Raw genomic sequence first — 27,768 nt, forward strand, 5'->3', positions numbered from 1 at the left:
ATGATGGCTCGCCGAGTTGAGGAGGATCTCCAATGTCCGTCCTGTTTGGACATCTTTAAGGATCCCGTCTTACTGCCGTGTAGTCACAGCATCTGTCGTACATGTGTGGAGAAATGGTGGGAGGATAAAGACAGTCGGACGTGCCCAGTCTGTAGGACGGAGTGCAGATCGATGGAGCTCCCTTCGAACTTGGCTCTGAGGAACGTGTGCATGGCCTTTTCACAAATCTCAACGGAGTCAGAGGACATCTGCCGCTCGCACAAGGAGAAACTCAAACTCTTCTGTTTGGACGACCAGGAGCTTGTGTGCCTCATCTGCAGAGATTCGGAAATCCACACCAACCACAAGTTCCGCCCCATTGATGAAGTTGCCAAACATGAGAAAAAGAAACTCCAAGAAGTCCTGCAGGATGCAAAGAACAGACTGAAAGATTTTAATGAGATAAGGGACAACTGCAATGAATTATCCGACTACAACAAGGTCCAGAGGGACAAGGTGGAAAGCAAGATTAAGAAGGATTTCGAGGAGCTTCGGCACTTCCTGCAGGTTGAGGAGGAGGCCAGGTTGTCTGCTGTGAAGGAGGAAGAGAAGAAGAAGACTCAGATGATGGAGACGAAAATTAAGGCTCTCAGTACAGACATGGCCACTCTCTCAGACATAATCAGAACCGCAGAGGAGCAGCTGATGTCTGACGACCTTTCCCTCGTGAAGAACTTCCAGACTTTGATGACCAGAATGCAGAACCTGCCCGACAAGCCCGAGCAGCTCCCAAGGGGATTTCTCCTGGAAGAAGCCAAACACGTGGGCAATCTCAAGTACAGCGTGTGGAACAAAATGAAGGAAATGGTCCCCTACAGTCCCGTCATTCTGGACCCCAACACAGCCCACCCCGACCTCAGTCTGTCTGAAGACCTGACCACTGTCAGATTTGGAATAGACCAGCGGCGCCCAAAGAATCCTGAACAGTTCAAGTGGAAGGGTGTGCTCGGTTCTGCTTTGGCTTCGGGAACACACGTGTGGGATGTTGAGGTGGGAGACAACACAAACTGGACAGTGGGGATGCTGTTGGGGGATCCTTGGCTACCAGAGACCGTGACAGCATGGATTTTCACATGTCGTCATGAAAAATACAAAATGTTTATACAAAGAAACACTCTGGGGCCGACAAGGGGGCTTCAATTAGGGGTCCATGAGCTGGAACGCATCACAGACTGGACATTGGTGGATGAGTGGGGGGGTCATTTTCTGCCAGAACCCATGGAAGCAAGGGATTTGCCAATGGTGAATGTTGAGGAGAGAACAATCACAAACAAGAGTGACCAAATTTTACGTCAGGCGTTGCCACTCCGAAAATCCTTTCCAGAGAAAATGCAGAGGATCCAAGTTCACGCAAACCCCAAAGGCGGATCGGTTACATTCGTCAACGGTGATAACAACGTGAATTGTTACTATTTCAGCCCCTATAATACCTCGTATAATGATAACGAGAAAATGTTTCCTTACTTTTGGACGAATGATGCAACTCCTCTGAAAATACTTTCACTTTCACCTCGTGTTATGATTTCCTGATGAGGTTGACGATATTTTTGCTCTAGATGATCATCAGGCATTATTTTGTTCGACTGACCTGTTCAATAGACTATAAATAAATAAATAGATTTGAGAGAAAAGTTGTCTTATTCGTGTGTGTGTGTGTCTGTTTGGATTTAACGTGACTCAAAGACGAGTGTTAAGTATTTTTTTTGTCATTTGCGGTAACATCCACTAGGTGTCAGCATTTTTCTACTGTGAACTTTACAGAAGAACGTTAGCAGTTGATTCCATGTCCACCTTTAAACTTATCGCCGAGGACTGCGTGAGTTGTAAAGGTGAACATTTTACCCGGTTGAATCCACCTTTAAACTGATCGCCGAAGACTCCGTGAGGCCTGTGTATTATTAGACCGACCCAGAAAGTTGGCTGTCTGCCACAACATTTGGTTGTTTTACAAAAAAAAACAACCCCAGATGTGTTAGGTTTGTAAAAAAAACAACGTTGTTTTGTGCAGAACAACCCAGGATGTTAACCTAATTTTTCATCAAGCAATTTTAAGGGTGTGTACTTTCCACTTTATGGCTTTTGTTTTGTGAGTTTTGTAATGTTGGGTAGCTAGTTTGATGGGTTTCAGGTAGGCGTGTTTTTCTGCAGTCAGTGCAAAATAAAAGAAGAACCTGTTCTCGGGGATCTGGTAGTGCTCGTTGAAGGCTTGTTGCATGATGGCTTGCCGAATTGAGGAGGATCTCGAATGTCCGTCTTGTTTGGACATCTTTAAGGATCCCGTCTTACTGCCGTGTAGTCACAGCATCTGTCGTACATGTGTGGAGAAATGGTGGGAGGACAAAGACAGTCGCCCGTGCCCAGTCTGTAGAACGGAGTGCAGATCGATGGAGCTCCCTTCGAACTTGGCTCTGAGGAACATGTGCCAGGCCTTTTCACAAATCTCAACGAAGTCGGAGGACATCTGCCGCTCGCATAAGGAGAAACTCAAACTCTTCTGTTTGGACGACCAAGAGCTTGTGTGCCTCATCTGCAGAGATTCCGAAATCCACACCAACCACCAGTTCCGCCCCATTGATGAAGTTGCAAAAGATAAGAAAAAGAAACTCCAAGAAGTCCTGCAGGATGCAAAGAATAGACTGAAAGATTTTAATGAGATAAGGGACAACTGCAATGAACAAACCATGTACATCAGGGTCCAGAGGGTGAAGGTGGAAAGCAAGATTAAGAAGGATTTCGAGGAGCTTCGGCACTTCCTGCAGGTTGAGGAGGAGGCCAGGTTGTCTGCTGTGAAGGAGGAAGAGAAGAAGAAGACTCAGATGATGGAGACGAAAATTAAGGCTCTCAGCACAGACATGGCCGCTCTCTCAGACATAATCAGAACCGCAGAGGAGCAGCTGATGTCTGACGACCTTTCCCTCATGAAGAATTTCCAGACTTTGATGACCAGAATACAGAAGCTGCCCGACAAGCCCGAGCAGCTCCCAAGGGGATTTCTCCTGGAAGAAGCCAAACACGTGGGCAACCTCAAGTACTACGTGTGGGAAAAAATGAAGGAAATGGTCCCCTACAGTCCCGTCATTCTGGACCCCAACACAGCCCATCCAGACCTCAGTCTGTCTGAAGACCTGACCACTGTGAGATTTGGAATAGACCAGCCGCACCCAAAGAATTCTGAACAGTTCAAGTGGAAGGGTGTGCTCGGTTCTGCTTTGGCTTTGGGAACACACGTGTGGGATGTTGAGGTGAGTGACAACACAAACTGGACAGTGGGGATGTTGTTGGGGGATCCTTGGCTGACAAAGACCGTGAAAGCATGGATTTTCACGCGTCGTCAAATAAAATACAAAATGTTTGTACAAGACGTCTCTCGCACCGCGCAGTTGCAATCAGGGGGCCATGAGCTGAAACACATCACAGACTGGACATTGGTGGATTGGTGGGGGGGTCCTTTTCTGCCAGAACCCATGGAAGCAAGGGTTTTGCCACGGGTAAATGTTGAGAGAACAATCACAAACAGGAGAGACCAACCTGTGCATCACGGATTTTTTCGAGAGAAACTGCAGAGGATCCGAGTTCAAGCGAACACCAAAGACGGATCGGTTACATTTTTCAACGGTGATAACAAAATGAAGTTGTACTGTTTCAACAAGCCCTATAATACCTCGTATATTAATAACGAGAAAATGTTTCCTTACTTTTGGACGAATGGTAGAAATCCTCTGAAAATACGTCCACTTGAACTTCGTGTTATGACTTCTTGATGAGGTTGACGATATTTCGCTCCAGATTGTCATCAGGTAATATTTTGTTCGACTGACCTGTTCAATAAACTATAAATAAATAAATAAATAAATAAATAAATAAATAAATACATTTGAGAAAAAAGTTGTATTATTCGTGTGTGTGTGTCTGTTTGGATTTAACGTGACTCAAAGACAAGTGTCAAGTATTTCTTTGTCATTTGCGGTAACGTCCACTAGGTGTCAGCATTTATCTACTGTGAACTTTACAGATAAACGCTAGCAGTTGATTCCAAGTACGTATTGTACTGCGCTGAAGAGCGCCAATCATTTTGTTACCTATTGTGGTTTTGTTTCCTCAATTTACGTTCAATACTTTTAAATAGGGGTCTATTGATGAATTTTGCAAATGATGAACTTCCATCACTAAACAAAGTGCCAAAAAAAAAAAGAGTGCTGCATGTGTTAAGGTGCACGTACAAGCCAATCAGAGCCCCCCCCATCCATCCCACTAGTGTTTGTTTCACTCCATCTCTCTCCCACCCTCTCCCCCTCCCTCCCCCAATCTCCTGCTTCTTCCCTCGCTCCGCCGCTGTTCATTTCACACTCAACCTCTCCACACATCTGGATCTATCCATCATCTTCCAAGACCCTTTCTCCGCGCATACACTAAGGGGGAATGCACGCAGCATGTTGCAGGCTGCGGCACTTTGGCTTTTGACACTTGCCACCCGGCTGCCTGGTGAGTGACTTCTGGCTTCTAACAAGTGTGGTTTTGTTTACGTTTGCATGTGTGTGTGTGTGTGTGACCTTGCACGTTTGCGCCACTGAAGAAGCTGCTTTGTAATGACAAGCGTCATGTGTGAGAGGTTTCCAATGCATGAGAGGATTGACGCAATCATCCTACGATAAAGAGATATTAATTACGGGTCATTAAGTGGTTACCTAAAACGGCTTGACCCTTTGAATAAAAAAATCCTGCACCATACACAACCTAAAAATCAAAAGTTTATTGCTATGGCAATTAAATTCTGTATAAGTGATTTTTTTTTAAAATAGAAAATCAGGGGTATAAAAAGTTTACACACCCATGCTCAGATGCATTTTTTGTGATTAAATAAATAAAAATAATGTATTTACTTTAGATGGACCGTTCTGTGCAGATGAGAGTTACTTTGTGAGGAACAGGGGCGGAGCTACAGGGTGGCCAGGGGTGGCTAGAGCCACTTGGATAATATTTTATTTGACAAAACCCTGACTGTGGATGGTATGATAAAGATTGACACATGCATGCCCGAGTCATTATACCACCCTGGCCACCCCACAAAAAAAATGCTGGCTACGCCCCTGGTCAGTAGGTTGAAAATAAATATGCTTGGTATTAAAGGTTCGGAGAAGATTGATAATGAAAAGGAAGTTCACTCACAGAGGCTGGATGGTACGGACCAATCCGTTCTTAAATCCCGTCAACCTAACTTTGACATAATCAGGATTCCTGTACTATTTGTTGCATTCATTTAGCTTTTTCCGACTGAAATTGGATGATTAAAACACGCTACATATAAGTAGTGGGTGATTTTATTTTGGTCCTGTTTGCAGTGAGCATAAACTTTTATGGCTGCAATAAAATGTAGGGGATTTATATCATGCTGGTTTATATGGCAGTGATTACTTCTTTGGAATACGAGTTTTCACACAAAAATGTGGTTTTCCAAATTTTTCCAAATTGCAATTTTTGAGCCCTTAGAAAAAGGGTATGCTGACATGGACAATATTTTGTTTTTATTTGATATAATAATAATAATGATAAATAATAATAAATAATAATAAATAATAATAATTTATCAAATATTTTTTATTTTTTTTTATTTGAAACCTCATCTACAAAATACCTGACCCATTTGCTGAAAGGACTGGTGCAGCCATCACAAAGACTAGCTCGACGCTTTTGTCCATATGCAAAATGAGCAGTAACTGTTGAGTGATCCTTGTGTCCACATGTGTATAATTACCCTCTTGAGAAATCACCGAATCGAAGCCCCCTCATGTGGAGTTATGGGCCGAGGAGTGAAAGCTCATATTCCAGTGGATGCTATGTGTCCCGCTGGTTATCTCCCCGTTTAACAGCTTGACTTTCTGCGCCTGAAACCGAGCGGACATCTTTACAACAGCAGGAAGAGATGGCGTGTCGGCCGGTGATCAATCAGGGGCTTTAATTGATTAGAAGTAGCGAGCTTCTATTACTCTTTTGCTTTCTTCTGACACAGCGTTCTCTTCTTCATAGCTCTTTTCTCCTATTTTCCCCCCACATAATCAATACTTTCCAAATTCTCCATCTCCACTTGTCCCCCTTCTATTGACCCACCAAGAGACAAATCAGGGTCCCCATCAACGCTTCTTGCTCAGGGAGCTGCTGAGGGATTATAACCCCATGGAGAGGCCCGTGGCCAACGACTCCCACGGCCTCACCGTCCACTTCTCCATCACTCTCATGCAAGTTATGGATGTGGTAGGCAAAGTGACACAACCAGCCCAACACAAATGATGGCACACACACACAAAAAAAAAATTATATATATGTACACCGTAATTTTCGGACTATAAGTCGCGTTTTTTTTCATAGTTTGGGTGGGGGGGGGCGACTTATACTCAGGAGCGACTCATATACATATATATGTTTTTTTTTCACTTTTTTGGGCATTTTATGGCTGGTGTGACTTATAGTCCGAAAATTACGGTATATAATACATATAAATAAATATATATATATATATATATATATATATATATATATATATATATATATATATATATATATATATATATATATATATATATATATACATATATATATATATATATATATATAAAATACAATAAAAATACATATATATTATTCAGAATAGAATAATACTCGACTACATACGTGAAAAAGCAAGGGTGGAGAGGGTCCGTTGCAAAAATACAAGATGGGGTTAATAAACGGGGCAATCATTGGTAATTCTTATTTATTAAATTGAATATTTAGACCCTCTCCTTATTTGCTACCAATTCTTCTTTTTTTGGCAACTGTGCCATGTTTGTAGTTTTTGGTTTTACATCTGTGGGACTTTTTCTGCATGGTCACTCTTGTCAGATTTTGTTCTTGCGATGGCATTTTCTCGTTAAATGCTACCTAACAGTAACAAAACATAGAATTACAATTTTACAAAATATTCTTACTTGTGAGTTTGACTCCAAATAGCCTTGTTTACACAAGCTACTGTAATTAAAGTGATCAATAACCGGCAACTGTACAATGGCACCCAGTAGGTTCTGCCAAGGTTGAACAATTCTTTTAATAAAAAAATGTCCGGAAAATAATCACTTCACAGATTAACGGTTGTTTTTTTTTTTTTACGTTTGCATTTCCCAAGGATGAAAAGAACCAGATCCTCACCACAAATATCTGGCTGCAGATGGTGAGTTATTAATTAATCATTTGTTATTATAGCTGTATATAAATAGCCAAGCCCACGCAGCAACACAGATGGCAAGAATAGGTGGAACATAAATTGAATACAGATACCCGCACGTGTATAATTTATGCCTGTTATGCTAATCTGAGCATCCGTTAAACTATCAATGAAATATATATTTGTGTCCCTCAGCAGTGGTATGATCACTACTTGCAATGGAATCAGTCAGAATACCCTGGAGTTAAAAACCTTCGCTTCACCGCAGATCAAATATGGACACCTGACATATTGCTTTATAATAGGTATGTCACACACACACACACACACACACATGCTGCGTTCCATACGGGATGAATATGTCAGAATAACAATATTTCGGCAGTGCTCACGACAAGTTTGACAGCACCTTTAAGACCAACGTGTTGGTAAACTCCAGTGGCTTCTGTGAGTATCTGCCTCCAGGTGAGTTGCTGTTTATTCAGTATTATTTATTATATACCCAAATAAAAAATAATTATATTATATTATTATAATATATTTATTATATATGAAATATATTATATATAATACTATATTATATTATACATTCATTATATTATATTAATTATATTATATTATATTAATTATATTATATTATATTAATTATATTATATTATATTAATTATATTATATCATATTATATCATATTATATCATATTAATTATATTATATTATATTATATTATATTATATTATATTATATTATATTATATTATATTATATTATATTATATTATATTATATTATATTATATTATATTATATTATATTATATTCTCCCTCTCCAAAAATGATCCCTTTTTTTTCTACACTCTTTTCTTTCCAAGGAATTTTTATCAGCACGTGTAACGTGGACGTACGCTGGTTCCCCTTTGATATTCAGCGATGCGAGCTGAAGTTTGGCTCCTGGACGTTTGACGGCTGGTTGCTGGACATCCAGATGAAGGAGGCAGATGTGTCGGGATACATGCCCAATGGAGAGTGGGACTTATTGGGTGAGGTTGAAAATGAAATATCATCATTTCATTTTGAATGGGGGTTAGTTAACAACAGAACCCGACATGCACTGACCAGAAATTCAAATATTACCGGAATGTTCCTCATTATTTAAATCGAACGCATAACTAGAAGTGAACGTTTGTAGACGAGGTATCCCACAGCGTCCTCCATTTTTTTCCCCATGATTCTATATATAGTATATTTCTACCAAGAAGGTTGCTCTCTGATGGGATTTTTTTTTTTCTTCCACAGACAAGTTCCCACTTATTTCCCCTCTCATTTATATTCTAAAATATTTTTATGATCTCTACTGCAGTTCATAATTTAACATCCTACACAGCAAGTCTTTGGTTTTGCTTCAGTTTCTATGGCAGCAGCTTTATCTTGAATTTCAACATAAAACAGAAAGCTCAGTGAGGTGTCAAGAGAAATCCTTTACCCTTTTAAGAGACAGAAAAAGAAACCCATAAGAGAGATACAACAAAAAAAACTTGAATGTAAGAAGATTTTCTAAGTGTCTACTTTATCTTCTTGAGCAAGGTCATTCATGGACCATCAAACCAAGCATTATTTTTCCCCTCAGAGGTGCCCGGCGGTCGCCATGAAGTTTTCTACGAATGTTGCGCAGAGCCTTACCCGGACGTGACCTTTGTGGTCACCTTACGCCGACGGACTCTCTACTACGCTCTCAACCTTCTCATTCCCTGCGTGCTCCTCTCGTCCATGACGCTATTGGTCTTTCTGCTCCCGGCCAACTCTGGCGAGAAGATCAGTTTGGGTGAGGAGACAGTAAATAGACAGGAGTGTGAGAAATTGTTTTTTTTTTGGTCACGCTTTGGAGATGCTTCAGGGAGAATTGCGATGGGACAGAGAGGAGAAGAAAGAACAGACAAGAAGGAAGAGGAGAGAGATCAAACACAGCATACTAAGTAAATTACAATGGTGCCTCAAAGTCCAATCACAAGAGAGGTGGAATGTTGATCTGGTTGACTCGCAAACATGGCTTTGATCACTAGCGACACGCTAGCTAGCATGAGAAGCTAACGTAGCAGTTTTCAGGGAGAGCTCCTTTTTGGGTTTAACTGGTGGAACGTTGTTTTCAAAACACAATTTTACATATGTACGTAAATAACATAAAATACTCTAACCTTTAATCACAGATGGTAAGCATATAGCAACTAAGTAGTCACCAGCTAGCATAAGAAGCTAACATAGCGGTCTACGTCTTCAGGGAGTCTTTCTGTTTTAAAGATGCGACCTCTGACACGCTTTCATCGCAATACCCCAAGGACGTAAATTTATAGCCATACAAAATGCATTTGATGGTTTCATTTCAGATTTAATGGCTGAGCTGGCACTCCCGTACACAAGCAATTAAAAAAAAAAAAGTTTCCATAACATAAAGCCTTTAAACAAGTCAGCTTATTTCACACTTACTGTCGCAAGACTCCCAAGTCAAATGCAAAACTCACGCAGAGTCGAGTTCATCCTTTGACATTTGCTGAAAAGAGCTCGAGGCATGATAAAAGTTGTCAAATCCAACTTAAAGGAATCTTCCAATACGGATGATTATTTTTATCTCATTCTTCCAGGCATTACTGTTCTACTTTCTCTGACAGTCTTCATGTTGATGGTTGCTGAGATCATGCCCGCCACTTCGGATTCCATACCGCTCATAGGTCAGTTTCTTCAGTTCTTAGTTTGACAATGGTCACAATGGATTTGATGTGGACCGTGTCTACCTCAGGGCAGTATTTTGCCAGCACCATGGTGATCGTTGGCATGTCCGTAGTGGCTACGGTCATTGTCCTCCAGTTCCATCACCACAACCCCAACAATGGCCAAATTCCACATTGGGTGAGTTTGACCATTTGTCTTCTGTTTTCAAGCTTCGGTAGAACATTGAAACCAAGTTGTCTTCTGTTGTTCTTTCTTAGGTGAACTTGGTTCTGCTGCAGTGGGTTCCTTGGTTTCTCCGGATGAAACGACCAGGCGAGGGAACCGAACAAGATCTTCCCCACAGCCAGGCAGACACTCAAAGCAAGACCCTGTCTTCACCTGCCACCCAGCTGACCTCCATTCTCCCTCAGAGCCTGGCCTCCTTGAGAGCCAGTCTGGCTCAGCTTCACCACTCACCACCACACGGATGCATCTCCAGAGCCATCATCGTCCCACATGCCATCCACAGAGAACCCAGCCCCAATCTACACCCTCAACCAAACGGTCATCTGCCTTACGTAGGCTTCCAGGGCTTTTCACCCACAGCAGAAGCCCAAAGTCACAGTCAAATGAGAAACTCCTACGGACCTGTAGGTGAAGATGGAGAGGCACTGGATGGAGGGGCAGATATGGCGAGTCATCACCTTTCATCTGGGAGATTGCAGGAAACGCCATTGTCGCTAAACCCAGAATCGACGACTACGTCTCCCGGGCCAGGTGGATTAGAAGCTGGGATGGGCTCAGGGAGGGCGGCCGCCCACAGTGGCCTCAATGGAAGCAGAGCAGTGGACAACCAGCTCCAAGCTCTTCTCACAGAAGTGCAGTTCTTGGTAGAACGGGTTCGCGAGCAGGACCGCCAGCTCAGTTTGGCCGAGCAGTGGCAGTTCGCCGCAGCAGTCATCGACCGATTGTGTCTGGTCGGATTCAGCGTCTTCAACATCATCTGCACCATCGCCATTCTCATGGCCGCACCCAATTTTGGAGAATCTCTGGCCAAAGACTTCCTCTAAGAAGCAACCAGGATTTTTTGCAAGCGCAATTTTGCCGTTTGACCAAGCAACATAAAAGAATCGTGAAAATACGAGAACTGCATGCAAAGTGAGCAATGTGGAAATTGCGTGCATGTACATTTCCATGTCGTTGGCTATTAAAGCAAATTGTTTAGATGTTCAATCGAGATTGGTGGTTCTTCAAAGCAATGATGCTACATATGGATTTATGCCAGATGGATGGGATGATTACAATATTTGAGCCATTTTATTTGTAAAATAAAGACCCAACAGTAAGATTGATACACCTCTGGAACTTTTAAGAGGATGCAGAAGGGGTTGATGTGAAGGATAACTAGCCCAAGAGTGATGGTGGTGGAGGAAGTGATTAACGATAAGGTAGAAAATGAGACAGAGGGGATGATTGAAGACAGAGGAGGAGGAGAGCTATGCAGAGGATGCAAAAAAAAATAAAATTAAAGAATATGCTCGAGAGAGAGCGAACGGTGAAACATGCTGAGGAAGCAAACAGGCTTTTACACTTTTTTTTTAAATGATCGGCCATTAAAGAGGGAGGCAGCTTGAGGGAAGTGACCCTAACCTTGCCATGTAAACAACAAACACCTTCGGAGTATTTTTACTCTTGTCCAGGCGAAATTTGCTCAGGCAGGTATACCTAATAAAGTGGCCGCTGAGTATAGATTGCATCAAGCGACTGTGCTGGCGAGCTGCAATGAAACGCAGGGTCATAAATTTAGAAGATGTCAGCCATGTGCTCTACTGTGACAACACCGGCACACACCGAAAAAATTCCCACTCATGGGACCGTGTGTGTCGTGTGCTACGGTACGACGACTGAGGATGTCATGCGTTGCATCGTAAAAATGCATGGATGACAATAATTGCCTCAAATCTATTAAACATTCCTCAACTGATAGTATTAAATATTCATAATTGTTTTAGTTGAATGTGACTATTTTTTGTAATTAAAAGCTTGTATTTCATTAACTGCAACAAAATTAGTCTAGTGTTATTTGGTTTGGTGACTTTGGGCCAAAGTTATTTATTTGTTTGACCAGCTATTTCATCATCATTTTGAGAAAAATAAATACATTATTGTGGACATTTAAAGTTCCCAGAGTACAATGTAAAGTTTTAACTTGACCTATTTTTATTTATTTATTTATTTAAGCATTTAAGCTTTAATTTTGAAATCTACGCACGGAACTCAACTGTTAGCGCTAAAGCTAACTTGCAACAAAGCATGCTAGTGCTAGCAAGGAAACGGTAAAACAAATGGTAGGTGCAACATTGTCCTTTTGCGACTTTAGCACAAGAGGGTACTGTTTTTAATACTTTTATGTGATCCTAACGTGAATTATGTCTTAGTAAACGTTGATTGAAAGAAACGGTTTCACTATTGATGCAAGGTCAACTTTGGTTGGTCCGTTGCTGAGTTGCGTCTCAATGACGTCAACGCGCGATAAAAGAGACAAATGGAGATCGAAGAGGATGAAAGACCTTTTTTCTCATATATATGAGCCAATTTCCAAACTTGATCAATTCAACAAAAAGCATCAGACCAGCAGAAACGCACGGAGCTCTCACGTTTTCAAGGATGGGAAATCTAACGTCTATCAAGTATGTATAAATATTTCCGAAACATTTATTTATTTTGACGCTATAAATATTAAAACGCTGTAAAAAAAAATACAAAGTCAGAAATTTGTTGTATGTGGTATACAATTAAATGACATTAACTGTGCAGAGGATGCTAAAAATGATTTTGTGGAAATTAATATAATTGCACTCTTTTTTTCCTAATATTGTCAGTTTGCATCTCATGAAAGGCTTTTTAAAGTATTTTCCTTTCTAATTTTTTTTTTTTGTGTGTCCATAGATGCTACTTCACAGAGGATTCTTTCAACCTGCTTGAAGAACTCCTCAAAACGACTTCTTTATCAGCGAAGGAGCAACAAATGGCCACTGCAGAGGTAAAAGATTTGGAAATGATATCTTAATACTTCAATCGATCAATAATATGTTTTCTCTTTGAACATACAGAAAATGTTCATGAGGCAGTTTGTGCTCCTGGCCATGGAAAACCGAGTCCCACCGTGCCTGTTGCCGAAAGACATGAAGGCGTGGTTGATGAAGAAAAGACAATTCCAGCAAGAGTGGGTGGAATATATACAATATTAAAACATATTTTCATTAATTCACCCAAAATGAATTAACTATTTGTGTAAATTTGATAGGTACAAAGAGATGGCAAAGAGTGTGGATCCCAGCATGCTTCAGATGATTCAAGTGGTAAGTCCTGAAAAGTTGAAAGAAAGTAAAACTAATGCAGATGCTGTAAATATTTTATCAACTTATGTGGGGATATAAAAGTCCGTAGATTCACTTTGTACATTTGAACTACTGAAAAAAAAGAACTTATGGATTAAAAAAAATTGTGATGCCGTTTCCAGGCCTGGACAATAACACGGATCCTAAACTTGAATAAGCTTCAGACGGAAGTCTACAAGGAACTAACGGAAGAGGCACGCCTATCGCAATTGCTCAGTAGGAAGGTACGTCAATTATTTCCCGCCCTAAATGAACCATGCAGCAATTCAGTGGCTTAACTATCTTTTTTTTTTGTCTTCCCAAGGTCACGCTTGAAGGCCTCCGAAAGTTCTGGATGCTACTGTTGCCTCAAGCCGAACGAGACACCGAGGCTTTCCTCAGCCAACTTTGCAACAAGCTTCTGAGGTTACTGAACAAGACCCAGATGACCATGGCAGAAAGACTACATCTTTGCCCACTGTTCCACAGTGCTACTACTAGGTCCCTGGTGCTGCGTATAATAGAAACGGCTCTGAACAAGCTTCTGGAGGAGTTGGAGCCATCCGCCGAAGAGAAAAGCATCAGCGCGACTTTGCCGCAAAGATCTGCCAATGCCAGCAAGGCCATCGGCATGATGCTGGTCAACGCTCTGGGTCCGATCCCAGTCTTGCGTCAATACGTGCCACAAGGTCAACTCTGGTGCTTCTGCATTGCCGCCGCTTGCGACATAACCCAGAGCTTGTTCCAAAAGTTTGTTGAGGGCTCTGTAAGCTACGACACCATGGACTATGATGGAACTTTTGTCACTGCACGAAGTAGTGTCCTGAGTGCCATTGTGCAAATGGTCTACCTGGATGAAGAGTAAAACTCTTTATGCTTCTCCGCCGCTGTTTAATGCGGAAGAAGGAATTGATGGACTTGGAATTTATTAGATATTTTATATTCTCTTTCTTATTTTTTGTACATTTGTTTATTATTAGTCTTAATAAAATGGTCTTGTGTGTTTTTTAAATTTGTCTTTAGATATTATTTTTTAGTGAAAATAGAACTATTGAAAACCAAAACAAAAATAAATGAAAGTGAAAAAACCCTAATAATAGAATGATTTAGTATATATATTTAAAAAAAAAATAAAAGTGAAAAAACATGTTTTATTATATTTGAAATAGATATTTATATTTTTAATGTATCCCCACATTTATTTTGCTATTTTAAAATTGAAATATTTTTGTATTATTTTTAGTTTTATTTTGTAATATATATTTTAATGTTGTTTTTACTTCTATACATTATTTGAAATTAATTTGACATTTCTTCATATTTTTTAATTTTCACTTATTTCTTTATTTTTCATTTTGCCCATTGTCTTTTCGCAAGGCAGAGAGGGCGTTTCCTAAGTGAGTCTCGGGTTCAACTATTAAAAGACACGGGTCGATACGGAACGGCCTTTTGTCCACTTTTGGATATTTGTCTCCCACATCTCATTAGGGGAAGTTAAAGAGGAGGAGGGCAATGAGAAAAAAGCGGGATAAGAGTGTCAAGTCGAAGATCACAATGTGTCCCATTTTTCCAAAAGAGAAAGAGTGTAAACAGTGTGTCAATAAAATGATTTATTTAAAAGAATACTTTAGTTTATCACAATAAGACAACAATCCGCGGGTCGTCAGTTAGCTTTTTCGACGGAGGGGGCTATTATCAGAGATGCACAAATTGATACAATCCGTAAATAAATAATCAAAGCCACAAATTAGTCTCAAGCTGGACTGAGCGTGAGAAACGGAGATAAATCGAAAACATAAGACACTTAAACAGAACCCCTGCAAAAAATGGCTCCGGCAAACTCAAAGCTTATTATTGTAAAGAAAATGTTGGGTTGACTTCCCCTTTAAATATTAAGCACAATCTGTTCGGAGACAATAGCGAGTCATTTTAAAAGCACTTTTCCCCCCCACGGGGAATAATGCATAGAGAAATCATTTGTTCAAACAGGTAGCATTATAAAATATTAATTAACTCTCCAGGCATGGCTTTCATGAAAAACGTCACATTCTTAAAGTAAGCCGCGATTTAAGTCCGGGTTGCACCGATACCTCCATCGAGATATAAAATAACAAACATATTGTTTCGTAATCAATACTATGGTGGCCCCAAATTTCCTGAAAGATCTCACGAGTGCTGTCGAGATATTGATGACATCATCATTCACAACACGTTTTTGTTCTGATTACCGCAATAACTTTCCCTCCTAAATAATTTGGGGAAAAACAAACAATAAATATCTCTTTATACCCACATTAATGTTGCATATTTTATTTGATAAGCTGTAATGACAATCCTCACTCACCATATCTCCATTTCCATGCCGTTCCTATTAAATTACTCCGGAAACGATAAGAGGATATCAAATTAGACGGTTCATCACATTAGACTGCAGCTACTGTTTGTTCAGCCCTTATTGAAAGTCTTTTTACATTTCGCATAAATTTCTCTTGTAAATATATTCCGTCTGAAATGAGGGATTTACCCGACGAGCGAGCAAACATCTGCAGCCATAAATTCTCGTACGTTTGAATTAAGGCCTATTATAAATCGTGCGGGCAAAGTAATCACTGACTGTGGGGGGGAGGGGGACCCCTGCTGTTCGGTCTGGGTCACGCACACAGTTCAGAGTAAACAACTGTCGCTTTTTCTCAGACTAATATCCCCATAAAGACTTAAGTCTTCGGGCTTGTTTATATAATACACTATAAATGTATGCCGGTTGGATGATGACTCATACAAAGTGGCTTAGGAGGCAGTCAGTCAGAATTTTCAAGAAAGCTTTGCATCACGACTGTGAAAGTGAAACGCCCCGTTTAAAAAAAGATATATATATTTTTTTCTTTTTTCCCCAATGGGCTGGGTCCTCACAATCAGACATATTTGGAGCATTTTCTGATAAGACTGCCATGACTGAATGCGGCCATTTAATCAAAAGGCGCTTTGACAATTTTTTTTTTTTTTTTAGGTCTCAAAGGTGTCTACAGATTTTAGGTCAGTCCAAGCTGTTTTGAAATGATTTATGGTGTTGTCATGTTTTGAAACATTGCTATTTGGACAATGTTTGGAATTGCTATTTGGACAGTGGTGACCTGACTCCATTTTTTTTCCTTTTTGCAAGTGTGACACAAGCGCTCGGGAGTGGCAGCAAAATCAATCCGACTCGCTTCAACTGCAGTTTGGCACATAGTAAACAATTTCTTTCGAAAAAAGTTTAAAGTTGAGGTTTAGTAGCCAACTAAATGTAAGATAAAAGAGAAATTCAGAGGTATGAGCACATAGGCCACCGCTGTACACGTCAATTTAGAAAAACCTTTCTGGAGTCTTCTCTTCGTTCAATTGCCACATTACAAAATGATAAATAAACATTCCGCTGAGCTGGACTTTTTGAATGACACCGCCTTGAAATATTTCGATGGACGTCGTTACGTGTGAAAGAACACACAGTTGTGGCAATCTCTCGCTTTGAGTACAAGTCAAAGGCTGCTTATTGCCATATTTTGCAATCCATGAAAACATAACTACAGTCCAGTTTCCCTTTTAAAAGTTGCAAAACACATCTCAGTCTATTAAGGTGAACTTACCCCACTTCGTCCCGACTTGAGTCGACTTGATCTCGAATGCTCTCAGTGCATGATTTAAGAATTCACGAGATGTTTTGCAGATGTTTGGGAATGGCTCGTCTGTTGGATGGAAATGGAAATATCCGTCAGCGTTCAGAAGAGGGCGGGGCTGAGCAGAGCCGAGGATTCTGCCGCCTCGTCAAGAGGTAAGGATTTCTCTTGCTGGGTGTCTCCATCGCTGCGGTGCCTCAGCAGCTGGAAAATATTCTGCAAAGTCAGACGGGACTAGATCAGAAAAAGACTCGGTCAGGTTTGCTAATTAGGACCGAGGCAGGTTTAGCTTTACCTTGCCACACATACCATCGTGGGAGACGTTCTTGTTGTCGTTGTCCGTCGACTCCTCCTCCACCTGAGAATATTGAAAGAACCTTTTTTTGTTTTTGTCGACTCTACTGGAAAGCAGCTAAAAACGGACCGCCTTTACCTCCTTTGTCCATTTTAGCTCGCAGAAAACTCTCTCGAAGCATTCGTGCATGTAGTTAAACTGGAAGGAGAAACAAACTGAATCCACAAAATGATCCACTAAAAAAAAAGAAAAAAAGAAGAGCTTTGTCTTCTCACGTAAGGCGTGAATATCTTGACCCAACGTGGTTTCTTCTCCCCTCGCGCGTACTCGAAGCAAAAGGCCATGCCTTCTTCGTCGGTGTCCCACCTCTGCATTTCGCTCCACTCGAAGGCAATCGTCTGGTTCTGAAAACAAATTGGAGTCCATTAGGACAAAGTATTAGAAGACACAATATCTCAAAGTTAGCATCGGATCTCACTTGGATTTTCTTTGGGATTCGGTTTATTTCTACATGTAAGGTGGAGTGACACGCAAAAAAAAAAGCAGTTGCCCTTGCCTCCATCGTCCCGTCCTCTGTGCAGGCGTGCAGCTTGAAGTGCTGAATGCTGATGGCGGCGACGACGTGCCCTTTGCGTCTGGAGTCGCACGCACAATGAGGGAACAAGATTTCATTGTAGCCCTCGCAGTCCCGCAACAAACTCAAATACTGTGACGGGGGGGGGGGGGGGGGGGATGAGAGGGACAGCGCAGGTTAGTTTTTTTTTTTTGTATGATTTTGTTTTATACGCTGCTGCCACAATTATTTTTTTATACTTATTTGGTTTTATTTATTTTAATTTATTCATATTTATTCATATTTATTTATATGTATTTATATTTATTTATCTTTTTTTTTTTTAAATGACATGCTAAATAATAAATGGCAATTTTTTTTAATGATATGCCAAGTGTTGTTATAATGATTCAATGGTCACAACAGGAATATAGAACACTTATCTACTTCTATAAATTCAAACAAAACCTGGATTGGAAAGCTACCGTAAAACTGTATATGAGAGACTAACCATGGGCATATTTTGCTGCTCCGCAACCTTCTGCAGCTGATAAGACTTCTGCTCTACTTTGATGAAACCTTTCTTTACATCCTCCAAGGCCTGTAAAATAGACAAATCAAATTAAAGAGGAGAGGGAAATAAATGTCGCACCGTTGCACCACAAACAACACACACTTGGTGGAAGAAGTAGCAGACGGCAAGTTGGTTGTCATTGAGCAAGGTCTCCTCTTCGGTCGTGAAGAGCCACTTGCGCATGGTCAGGCAGGTTCCGGAAATGGCCGAGGTGTAGTTTTGCACGTACAGCTTGTGAGGGAACTCGTTGGGGGCAAGTTTACGCGCTGAACAAAAAAAAGAGAGAGCATCTGAAGCAAGCCGACAAATTGAAAATGAGGTGGACGAATATGCCTCAAAAGAAAATCAAAACATGTCATGCATATTTTGGGGGGTCATATTGACGGTAAATTCATGTATGTAATAAAAGGGTGCTCAGTTACTCACCGAAGTTGTGGTTGATGACCTCAAACAGTGCAAAGTAGCTAGCCGTTATTCTGTCCATCCCAAGTTTCATGACCAACGCCTGACAGACAGAAATCGGGGTCAAGGGTGTTCTAATATTTATGTGATGTAAGATTTTTTTTCGGTACCTGGTACACTTGGTCAGTGGTAGAATTTTTGCGAACCCGCACAGTGACTATGGTCTTATCGGGAACGGCTATTCTCAGGTCCACATCCCACATGCCGTTGTAATTCTAAATTATGAGAGGAAAAGTCGTGCTGCAGTGCCACAAAACACACACACACCCATTTTTCAGTCAATTCTTACTTCATCTGGCTCCGACAGGAACTCCTGCATGATGTCACTTTCGCCAATGACCCTCACAGAGCACACTGCAGACAGACGGAACAAGAAGTGGTAGGATGGATCAATAAATATTATTGTATCTTATTATTGACGCTCTCAACTTTCTCCCTCCATACCTCTTTCCAGATATTCTTCCAGGCCTCTGCGTCGCGAATCCAGCTGCTGTTCGGACAGAGTAAAAGGCCACTTCCCGGGTAGCTTGGGGAAGGTGAAGTTAGCAAACTCTCTTTTCAGGTTTTGGTGAAGAATCACAAACTCTCGGTAGCGTTTTGAGCACAGCTGCCTTCCCGCCATGTAGACATTATAAACCTGGGTGGAAGAGAGCAGGTCAAACACTCGTGGAACAAACCTTGGAGTACTCGTGATCTTCCGCTTGTGTACTCACCACAAACTTTTCCTGGTTGAGTTCAGTGTGTTTGTAGCTGGGCACGGAGATGGGGACGGCCTGCTTGTCGGAGTAATCGTAACAGGACAGGGACGAGACGTCGTCGCCGACATCCAAACAGTCGGCTTCCTGAGGCGGGACTGAGAGCACGGTCAATAGCAGCTCCCTCTCTCCGGCCCGGATGAGGTCCACCACCTGCTTGTGCGTGGCGCCTTCGACATTCACTCGGTTACTAATCAAAGGAAGAAAGACCATGAATGTCAGCTACCGTATTTTCCGCCCTATAAGGCGCACCTAAAAACCTAAAATTTTCTCAAAAACCAACAGTGCGCCTTATAGTCCGGTGCGCCTTATATATGGACCAAATTCCTAAATTTAAACTGGCCCAAAGCATTGTGTCATGAAATCAATCATAAGTGGCCTGCGGAAGACTATGAATCATGACTCAAAAAGACTATGGATCATTATTTTATGATTATAAAGTAATTTATTCCGTCTGAAGTTGAAATAAAAAAGATAAAATGGAGAATGATTTGATTTGGATTAAAAATCTGACATGATGCATTAATGGTGCGCCTTATAGTCTGGTGCGCCTTATATAAGGATAAAGTTTTAAAATGGGCCATTCATTGAAGGTGCGCCTTATAGGCCGGTGCGCCTTATAGGCCGGAAAATACGGTAATTCATATTATTTACATAAAATTTTGCCAAAGCCCTGTATTGATGTTATATCATTTCATTTAGCTGCTAACAGTTAGCCAGATGCTAAAATTAGCAACCTCTGCATTCTTTTCCGCTGGCTCCCAAGTCACTCACCAGGCGTGCCCCAACTTTTTAAAGTCATTGAAAGTCAAAGATAATGTCGTGAAAAAAAAAGCACATTTATTTTGATGACTAGACATCTTAGTGCCACAAAAACATGGTTGAAGGTAGGAAACAAAAACAGCAGCCATAACTGAGTGGAGCATATGTTCATGCTAAAGTAGAAGCCGAACATATGTTTTAAATTAATTAAAACAATTCCCAAAGGGGCCTGATGGTATTTTATATTGCTGAACAGCAGTGAAGGAAGATGCTGGATAGCAGAAGGCACATCCATTTGCAATAGTCAGCTAGAACACGGACAAACAGGAAATGCTTTCAGAGGAACTTGTGACTGACACCTGATCTAGTGTCAGCTGTTGTTATGTAATGCGGCATGGGTACGACAAATGAAGCCGGGATGTCGAATTAAGAGGCAGTGGTGACAAAAAAGTGGGAAGTGCAAAGCACCAACTTGGCACCATTTCAATTCGCCGCTTTTATGACTCCATAAGCACCTCATGCAGTGACTTTTGGTCCTGCAACTTCAGCACTTTCCACAGTGTCATCAAGTCGGTCGTTTTCTCGCGTTTCCAGGGAATGATTTATCTTTTCAATTGCCTCGGATCACCTGTTACGAGATTTTTTTGAGGGGATTTCACTTTCTCTGCAAAACTGGAGTTGCAAAAAGGCATATTTTGGTAGTCACATATCGATACCACTATTACTTTTGATATATAAAATTTCTCCCAAAAAAAAAGACCTATTGAAAGAACTCAAGCATTGGGTAACACAAACATAGTGTACAAACAGTATACATAGAATAAAGGGAAAAGGTGCATAACTTGATACAAGTATACAAACTTTGGCAATAGGAAATGTCTGTCCATATTTTCAAATAATATAAGTAGATGAAAACCGTCCGTAGGGACAATGACAAAACCTGTCCACAAAATAACGGGGTCACCAAACTGCCAGGTTACAAAGCGGCATGCAGGAGCCAGCCAATGATTTGGCAACTTTGCCAGAGCAAAGCCAATCAGGGATAAGCGTTCCTGCCATTCTGCATACCTTTGACGCACACACACATACACAGATGATGCTCAAGTGGATGCTGCACACTCCTCACCATAGCAACAGAGCCTAACATCACCTCCCAATCACCACTGCACGGTGATTATAAGAAGACTAAGCAAGTCACAATTAAATGATGGTAATCGGACTCAAGTGGTTTTGGTGGTGATAGGTACCATAAAAAGCAAGTATGAATGGGGAATAAGGGGGTGAGATGGAACTTGTGTGACAGGAATGTATAATGACCCCTGGCACAAACAAGCCATTCACCAGCCCAGTCCAGCTTCAACACTGCCACTCGCTGTCTGTGGCATTGACTTTGTACACAAACAATAGGAGCACGCGTGTCCATAAGCACGAAAATCTACTTACACTTCCAGAATCCGGTCTCCTTTCGAAATACCGGCTCGGTCGGCGGCACCTCCCGGCAGGACGGCGCTGACGTGCTGCAGCGGGGCATACAGTTCTCCGTTAATACTCCGGAGTTGCCCTCCTTCACTAACTTGGCCCCGGACATTAAAACCATAGCCTGAATCTGACTTGACTATTCGGATGAGCCGTGGGCCCGACGTCACGGCGGTGCTGCGGTTCTGGAAGCCACCGAAATCACCGCCGGCGGCGTCCGGCGTGATGTCGCCGCTCCGGGTACCGTTACACGCTGAATTGTGAGGCAGCGGTGGACAAAATACGTGCCCCTCGACATCCGACATTTGTTATAGCACTTGTGCCATCCGCCCCAGTTGGGAAAACGGCGAATAAGCGACGGATATTAGCTGAATAAGCGCAAGCTAATCAGCTGCGCTAGCTAAACCATTAAACAGTCCGTGAGAGCGGAAAATGCCGAAGGACGCCGATGATTAACGTGACCGAGCCTCAGCGCGTCCACGCGAGCCGCATCAATGCTCGTTGTTATTTTAGCCGAATTAAGCGTGTTCTCTACCCTTTTTTGAACAAAAGCACTTTAAAATAAATATTTTACGACTACCTCCCAAACATAAACATCACAAGACGCAAAAATACTGCAATTAAGACAATGTTAATTTACTACAATTGACTCGATGTACGTGAAATCTAGTCAGAAGAGTTGAACCTACTCTCAGGAGCCACGACGTATTTACAAATGTGGCGATAGTTTCCCTAAAATCTATACTGAAGTAAGAGCAAGGTTACTTTAATACCTAATGACAAACGTTCCTCTTTAAATATAATGAGAAACAAACACGGAGAAATTCACTCATATTTTGACACGTTTCATTATTCAAACTCTCAACACTAGGTGGCAGCAGTGCAATGGGTACACGTTCATCACCACGCAGTATAAATAGTATGACTGCATTTTTCCCCACGCAAGACAGTCAACCAAATGGCTATAACTGAGAAAATGAGTCAATTAGAATTCATGACATTTTATGAGAAGATTTAGAATCCCGTGTGCTTGTTAAAGCAAGCAAAAACATATCAAATATAGTTTTATGAAGGTGACAACAATGTAAGAAATGTTGCCATTAGAACACAAAACTCATTGAAGTCCATAACGCCATCACCGTTGGAATCCAGGCTGTCGAAGAACTCAGTCAGATTGGTGTCAATCTGTAGAAAAGCAGCAATTTAAATTAAACGCAACTTTGGAATGTGAAGGAATTTAATCTTCTATCTCTCACTCACCTGCATGCAGCACTCTTTACGAAGCATCAACGAGAAATCTGCTTTGGTCATAGTGTTTTTGTCCTCTGATCGCTCTGCATACTCTATAAATGTATCCTGGAGAATGCACATTGCCTCTATCACTCTTGGCTGTGTGCTTCCTGCCAACCTTGTCCGGATGCTCATGCTGGCTCTGGAAGGAGAAAAATATATATTTGATGCTATTTAAAAAGAAACCTCCACTCACCAAACCTGTATGATCAGCTAACGATGTTCAAATGGCGTCGGCGAGAAGAAATGTCAACAGAAAATGGATACAGACCTTTTATACAACACTCGGCGTCACACCCTTTTGCTTTCACTTTTTGGAGTTATATATAGTACAGTGGTGCATTAAAATGCAGGTTTAAAGCTGAACTCAAGTCCAATTTATTTACTCCCACAAACTCTAAATATGCAATTCAGATTTATATTGAGTTTGTGCATCAAGAATTAAGCAGATTACTGTATGTGTATTTATCCATCTCAAGGGGGCAGCCATTTTGTTAATACCCCATTGCAAACATCAAGTCTTGTCACAATATATCCAAAGATGTTTTGACATACAGCAACTTTAGATGCCATTTTTATTTATTTGTTCTTACGGGAAAACATGCTTCGATTTTTTTTTAACTCTTTTTATGAAGGGATGGGGTCATTTCCCCAATGACACACCTTCTTTGTCCCAAATTACAACCAGTTCTTACAAACAATTTGGTGTTGGCAGTTGAATTGATCAAACTGGTTTTTGAAGACACACCCAACAACACACCACTGACAATAACAGTTGGTTATCTACTGATTTCATTTAACATAATAAAATGACATTCTATGTATGTACCATTTCACTGAAATAAAGTATGTCCATATCAAGACTGGAATAATGTGGAAAATGTATTAAATAAAAATAGAATGTCCTGGCAGAGAAGCAATGTACAAGTACACAAATCGAGAATATATATATATATATATATATATATATATGTATACCATAATAAACATACATACCTTTTTAAAATGTAGCATTCAACTTTTTACAGATTTCTGCACGGATCCATTTTGGGTACTTCTTCAGTGATGGAGCGGTCATGCAATATTCCTGATTTGCCTTCGTGCATTTCCTTAAAGACCTTTTTTATGTCATGGTAACAGCCACAACGAAACTCAAACACGACCTGAGCTGACACGAAAATCACCTGACATGACGTCATATGACAGGGGCGGCACGACATCCGAAAATGACATGAGGCGATGTGACATGCATTGCACGCAAACTCCACAAGGGAGTGGACCAAGTTTTGAACTCCAAATTGAAGACCTCTGAGGCGGATTTATTAAAAAAAAGAGACGCACAGCCACCATTAAGCTTCATTGTGTTTTATTGACTTGCGCTGACAGTGCTCAGCCGCCGCCACCCTTGCCCCCGCGGCCGCCGCCGCCGCCACCCTTGCCCCCGCGGCCGCCGCCGCCACCCTTGCCCCCGCCGCCGCCACCCTTGCCCCCGCCGCCGTGTTCGTCATCACTGCCACTGCAACTGCCACTGCCCCTTCTCCCTTTTCCTTTCTTGCCCCCTCTGCCTTTATTGCGACCTCTGCCAGCCTTTTTGCGCTGAGTTTTAATCATTTTGCCCATGCAATTGATGAACTCTTGGAAGTCGAGCTGGTCATCATTGTTCTTATCCAGCTCTGCAAAGACGGCATCAATATCGCTTAGCTCGAGTTTCCCCTATGAAAACACAAAACAGGCCGTTTTATATCAAGAAAACAAAACTAAAATTCAATTCTGTAATGTGGAGAAATTTACTATTTTGTCACTTACTTCATAATCAGGGGAGTTGATTTCACTGGTTACCAGTGCTTTGAACTGTTCTCTGCTCAAACAGTCAGTTTCCTCACTGGAGAACTCCTCAAAGAGATCCACAAATTTATCAATGCAATTTTGTATGTCACGCATGGCTGCTTTGGGTGGGTAAACAATCTGGTTCAGGAGAGAAAAATAAAACAAAATGGAGTTAGGATCATCTAAAGTTGCAGAATGGGCTAGAAAATAATCTTAAATAGTGCACACAATATTTTTACATCAACAGATCTAATCGTGCAGATAACATATATCACGAGGTCCATCAGTACTTACCAGATGTTCTTGTCGTCTTGTTTTCCAACGAAGCAAGTTTGAGAATGAAGTGAATGCCTTTTATAAAAAATAAAAAAAACACCCCAATGACTAATCACACCTTTTGCCGTCCTCCACATTGACAGGTTTGACTGGTTTGGTCGTGTTTGTGTAGTCACTGAAGATGTTGCTATTTGTGAAAAACTGTCAAACACTCCAAAACAAATAAGTTGAAAAAGGTTGTACAAATGTTTTTGTTGCATACATAAACAGGGATATTTTGCAATTTTATTTTCAATTATTTTTTGTGTCGTTAGTAAATAAAGTGAGCAGAAAGGGCTGACACAATTCACATTCGCACACATGTCTGAAAAGACCTATGCAACATTTCAATTTATTTTATTTTTATTTATTTAAAAAAAAAGTGTTATTCCCTTTTAAACCTTTTTGGCCCTTGCTCACTACGGTGATTTAGTTTTCCGCATTACAGATACCAGTCAAAACAAGTCACGCCACATTATGTTTACTTGTCCCATTAAACATCATTACCATGACGACCGGTCAACATGCCTGCATGACTAACCATTCCTATTCCCTATATTAAACATTTCTTGGTGAGAATTGTTTTCATCTGAGTACAAATTTAAATGAATCGGCTCCGAATTGTTTGTCATTTGTGTATGAATCGAAATGGAAATTGTTTGCTTTTTAATTGTTTTTCATTGTCAGCATTTCATTTGTGTATCCAGCAAAAACAAAATTTTCTCTTTCAAATAATATAAAGCTGTGGACTTACAGCCTCACACGGTTTTAACTTGCAAAGCTGTCTGATCCACGAGGGCCTGAGTCCTGCACGGTTTCTGGGTCTCCCTGCTGCAACACACCTGATTCAAATGAGTTCCGCACCCCTGCCTTAGAGCTAGCATTCACAATTAGCTAGCGCTAGTTAATTGGCACTAGAATGAAAAGTCTAAAATTTTTTGAGACATTAAAAAAAAAAAAAAAGCTTGAGAATCACTGGAATAAAGAGACAGGACCATAAAAGGCTTTTAAAAAAATGTATTTTATTTATTTTGTTTTATTCCTGCCATGAAAAATAACATACAGAAAAAAAGTGTGTACTTTTTTTATTTTTCTGATTATTTGACAGTTCTTAGTTGTTTTAAACATTTTCCCCGGGCGTATTCCTGCGGTAGTAGAACACGGCCAGGTTGGTCACAGCTCTGCAGAATTCCAGAATTTTGATTTCGCTATCTTTATTCTTGTCCACCTGCTCCATGGTCTGTTTGATAACATCCACGGAGACTTTGCCCTGTCAAACCAGCAAATGAAGAAAACGTCAAGCAACATAGTACTGTGAATGTGTTCACTAATTTGCTCTCTCACGTTAAAATTGTCGATGCTGACTTCCTTCGCAAGCATGGCTGCGATCTCGTCTTTTCCCAATCGTTTTTGCTTTTGGTTGTCTCCAGTGTTGTATTCCTCAAAGAGATCTGACAAGGTTACAATGATTTCATCCAGGCGACCCATGGCGACTCGGGTTGACCAAAAGTCTTCTTCCTGCAAATGTTTTTAAAAAAATAAAACAACAGACATAATTGATTTGAACATCGATTCATTTTAGCATCTAACGAGCATCCGTAAATTCCCTTGAGCACTTACGGTAGCTTCAGTGGACGAGGTGAGATCTCGAGGGACTCTTTGGAGATGCTCAAATGAGATGTATGTTCTTATTTTGTCCTTCTTATAAATACACATGCACACAGACTCAATCAAATGTTATTAAAAATAAACGTTTCACACTCCACCTAGACTGGTTTCACTGTTTCGGTCTGAGCCCAATTTGAACATTCTTTGAACCGGTCCGAGCGGGGTGCGCTGGCGCCTCTCCCTGCCATCTTGGGGCGGCATGTATATCCTAAACTGGACTTCAGCCAATCTCAGACAAACAAACACTGAGTCACGGATAATTTCGTCTTCAATTAACCTTTCGTTAGGAGTGCGGGAGGAGTTTCTCTCTCTCTGGTGTTTGAGGTGTATTCGCTGTTAAGTAAAAATCTATTAAATTTATTTTAAGAATTTTGGAGGTTCTTCATCTTCAATTAGAAACAATACCAAAAAAAAAAGGCCCCTGTTGCCATTCACAGAATAAAACCTAGCTTCGTGTTCAACTAAACAAGCGCACATTTTATAATTCTAAGTTTTTGTTTTTTTTGTTTGGTGGTGTGCTGTGAGATTTTTCTAACATAAAATATGTGAGGCCTATAATGTTCAATCAAAACACTGTTTATTTACATATTATACAACGATAGGAAACAACATGACCGAGATAAGAAATAATATAACATGGATGACATAAGATGATGACGTGCGAGTTCCTTTAATCATGTGATCAAAAAAAACCTTAATCAGTCAAATAGAGTTTTATTTCTTGTCATAATTGTATTGACAAGATCAGTAGAAGCAACACAAACTTCTGGCTTGCCAAAGAGTGGCAATTAAAGCACGTTCAGCCTGTTTTTAGCATTTAGCATGTA

General features: G+C 40.8%; 4 protein-coding genes across 15 annotated transcripts; 3 read left to right on the forward strand and 1 right to left on the reverse strand.

Moving 5' to 3' along the window:
- LOC133160569 (E3 ubiquitin/ISG15 ligase TRIM25-like) lies at positions 1-3,800 on the forward strand. The gene is made up of 2 exons (XM_061288343.1): positions 1-805; positions 2,383-3,800. Exons 1-2 carry the CDS (start codon positions 1-3, stop codon positions 3,798-3,800), a joined length of 2,223 nt encoding a protein of 740 aa, XP_061144327.1.
- snx27b (sorting nexin 27b) lies at positions 2,303-26,046 on the reverse strand. 12 transcript variants are annotated; one of them, XR_009715926.1, is made up of 19 exons: positions 25,253-25,372; positions 24,938-25,096; positions 24,128-24,844; positions 23,102-23,273; positions 21,809-23,026; positions 19,562-19,793; positions 19,293-19,485; positions 19,138-19,202; positions 18,959-19,063; positions 18,813-18,891; positions 18,489-18,652; positions 18,324-18,413; positions 17,816-17,965; positions 17,535-17,663; positions 17,398-17,457; positions 17,260-17,322; positions 16,935-17,180; positions 5,792-5,921; positions 2,303-3,869 (listed from the first exon to the last, which is right to left on the reverse strand). XR_009715926.1 is itself a non-coding variant. In XM_061288331.1 (18 exons), exons 6-18 carry the CDS (start codon positions 22,144-22,146, stop codon positions 17,067-17,069), a joined length of 1,782 nt encoding a protein of 593 aa, XP_061144315.1. In that variant the 5' UTR covers positions 22,147-23,026; positions 23,102-23,273; positions 24,128-24,844; positions 24,938-25,096; positions 25,253-25,309; positions 26,028-26,046; the 3' UTR covers positions 14,902-17,066. The 12 variants fall into 12 exon arrangements, 9 of the variants coding, with proteins under 9 accessions (XP_061144315.1, XP_061144319.1, XP_061144314.1 ...); XR_009715924.1 differs by lacking the exon at positions 5,792-5,921; XR_009715925.1 differs by lacking the exons at positions 2,303-3,869; positions 5,792-5,921 and adding an exon at positions 8,907-9,029.
- LOC133160567 (neuronal acetylcholine receptor subunit alpha-7-like) lies at positions 5,892-11,982 on the forward strand. Its single transcript, XM_061288340.1, has 9 exons — positions 5,892-6,288; positions 7,196-7,240; positions 7,430-7,539; positions 7,620-7,699; positions 8,101-8,268; positions 8,856-9,050; positions 9,865-9,951; positions 10,020-10,129; positions 10,210-11,982. Exons 1-9 carry the CDS (start codon positions 6,211-6,213, stop codon positions 10,999-11,001), a joined length of 1,665 nt encoding a protein of 554 aa, XP_061144324.1. The 5' UTR covers positions 5,892-6,210; the 3' UTR covers positions 11,002-11,982.
- LOC133160568 (uncharacterized) lies at positions 12,232-14,323 on the forward strand. The gene is made up of 6 exons (XM_061288341.1): positions 12,232-12,621; positions 12,881-12,974; positions 13,045-13,157; positions 13,239-13,293; positions 13,455-13,556; positions 13,637-14,323. Exons 1-6 carry the CDS (start codon positions 12,518-12,520, stop codon positions 14,174-14,176), a joined length of 1,008 nt encoding a protein of 335 aa, XP_061144325.1. The 5' UTR covers positions 12,232-12,517; the 3' UTR covers positions 14,177-14,323.
- Positions 26,047-27,768: the final 1,722 nt, after the last annotated feature.

The sequence above is a fragment of the Syngnathus typhle genome, linkage group LG10 (genome assembly GCF_033458585.1).
Source record: "Syngnathus typhle isolate RoL2023-S1 ecotype Sweden linkage group LG10, RoL_Styp_1.0, whole genome shotgun sequence".
NCBI classification, from domain to species: domain Eukaryota; kingdom Metazoa; phylum Chordata; class Actinopteri; order Syngnathiformes; family Syngnathidae; genus Syngnathus; species Syngnathus typhle.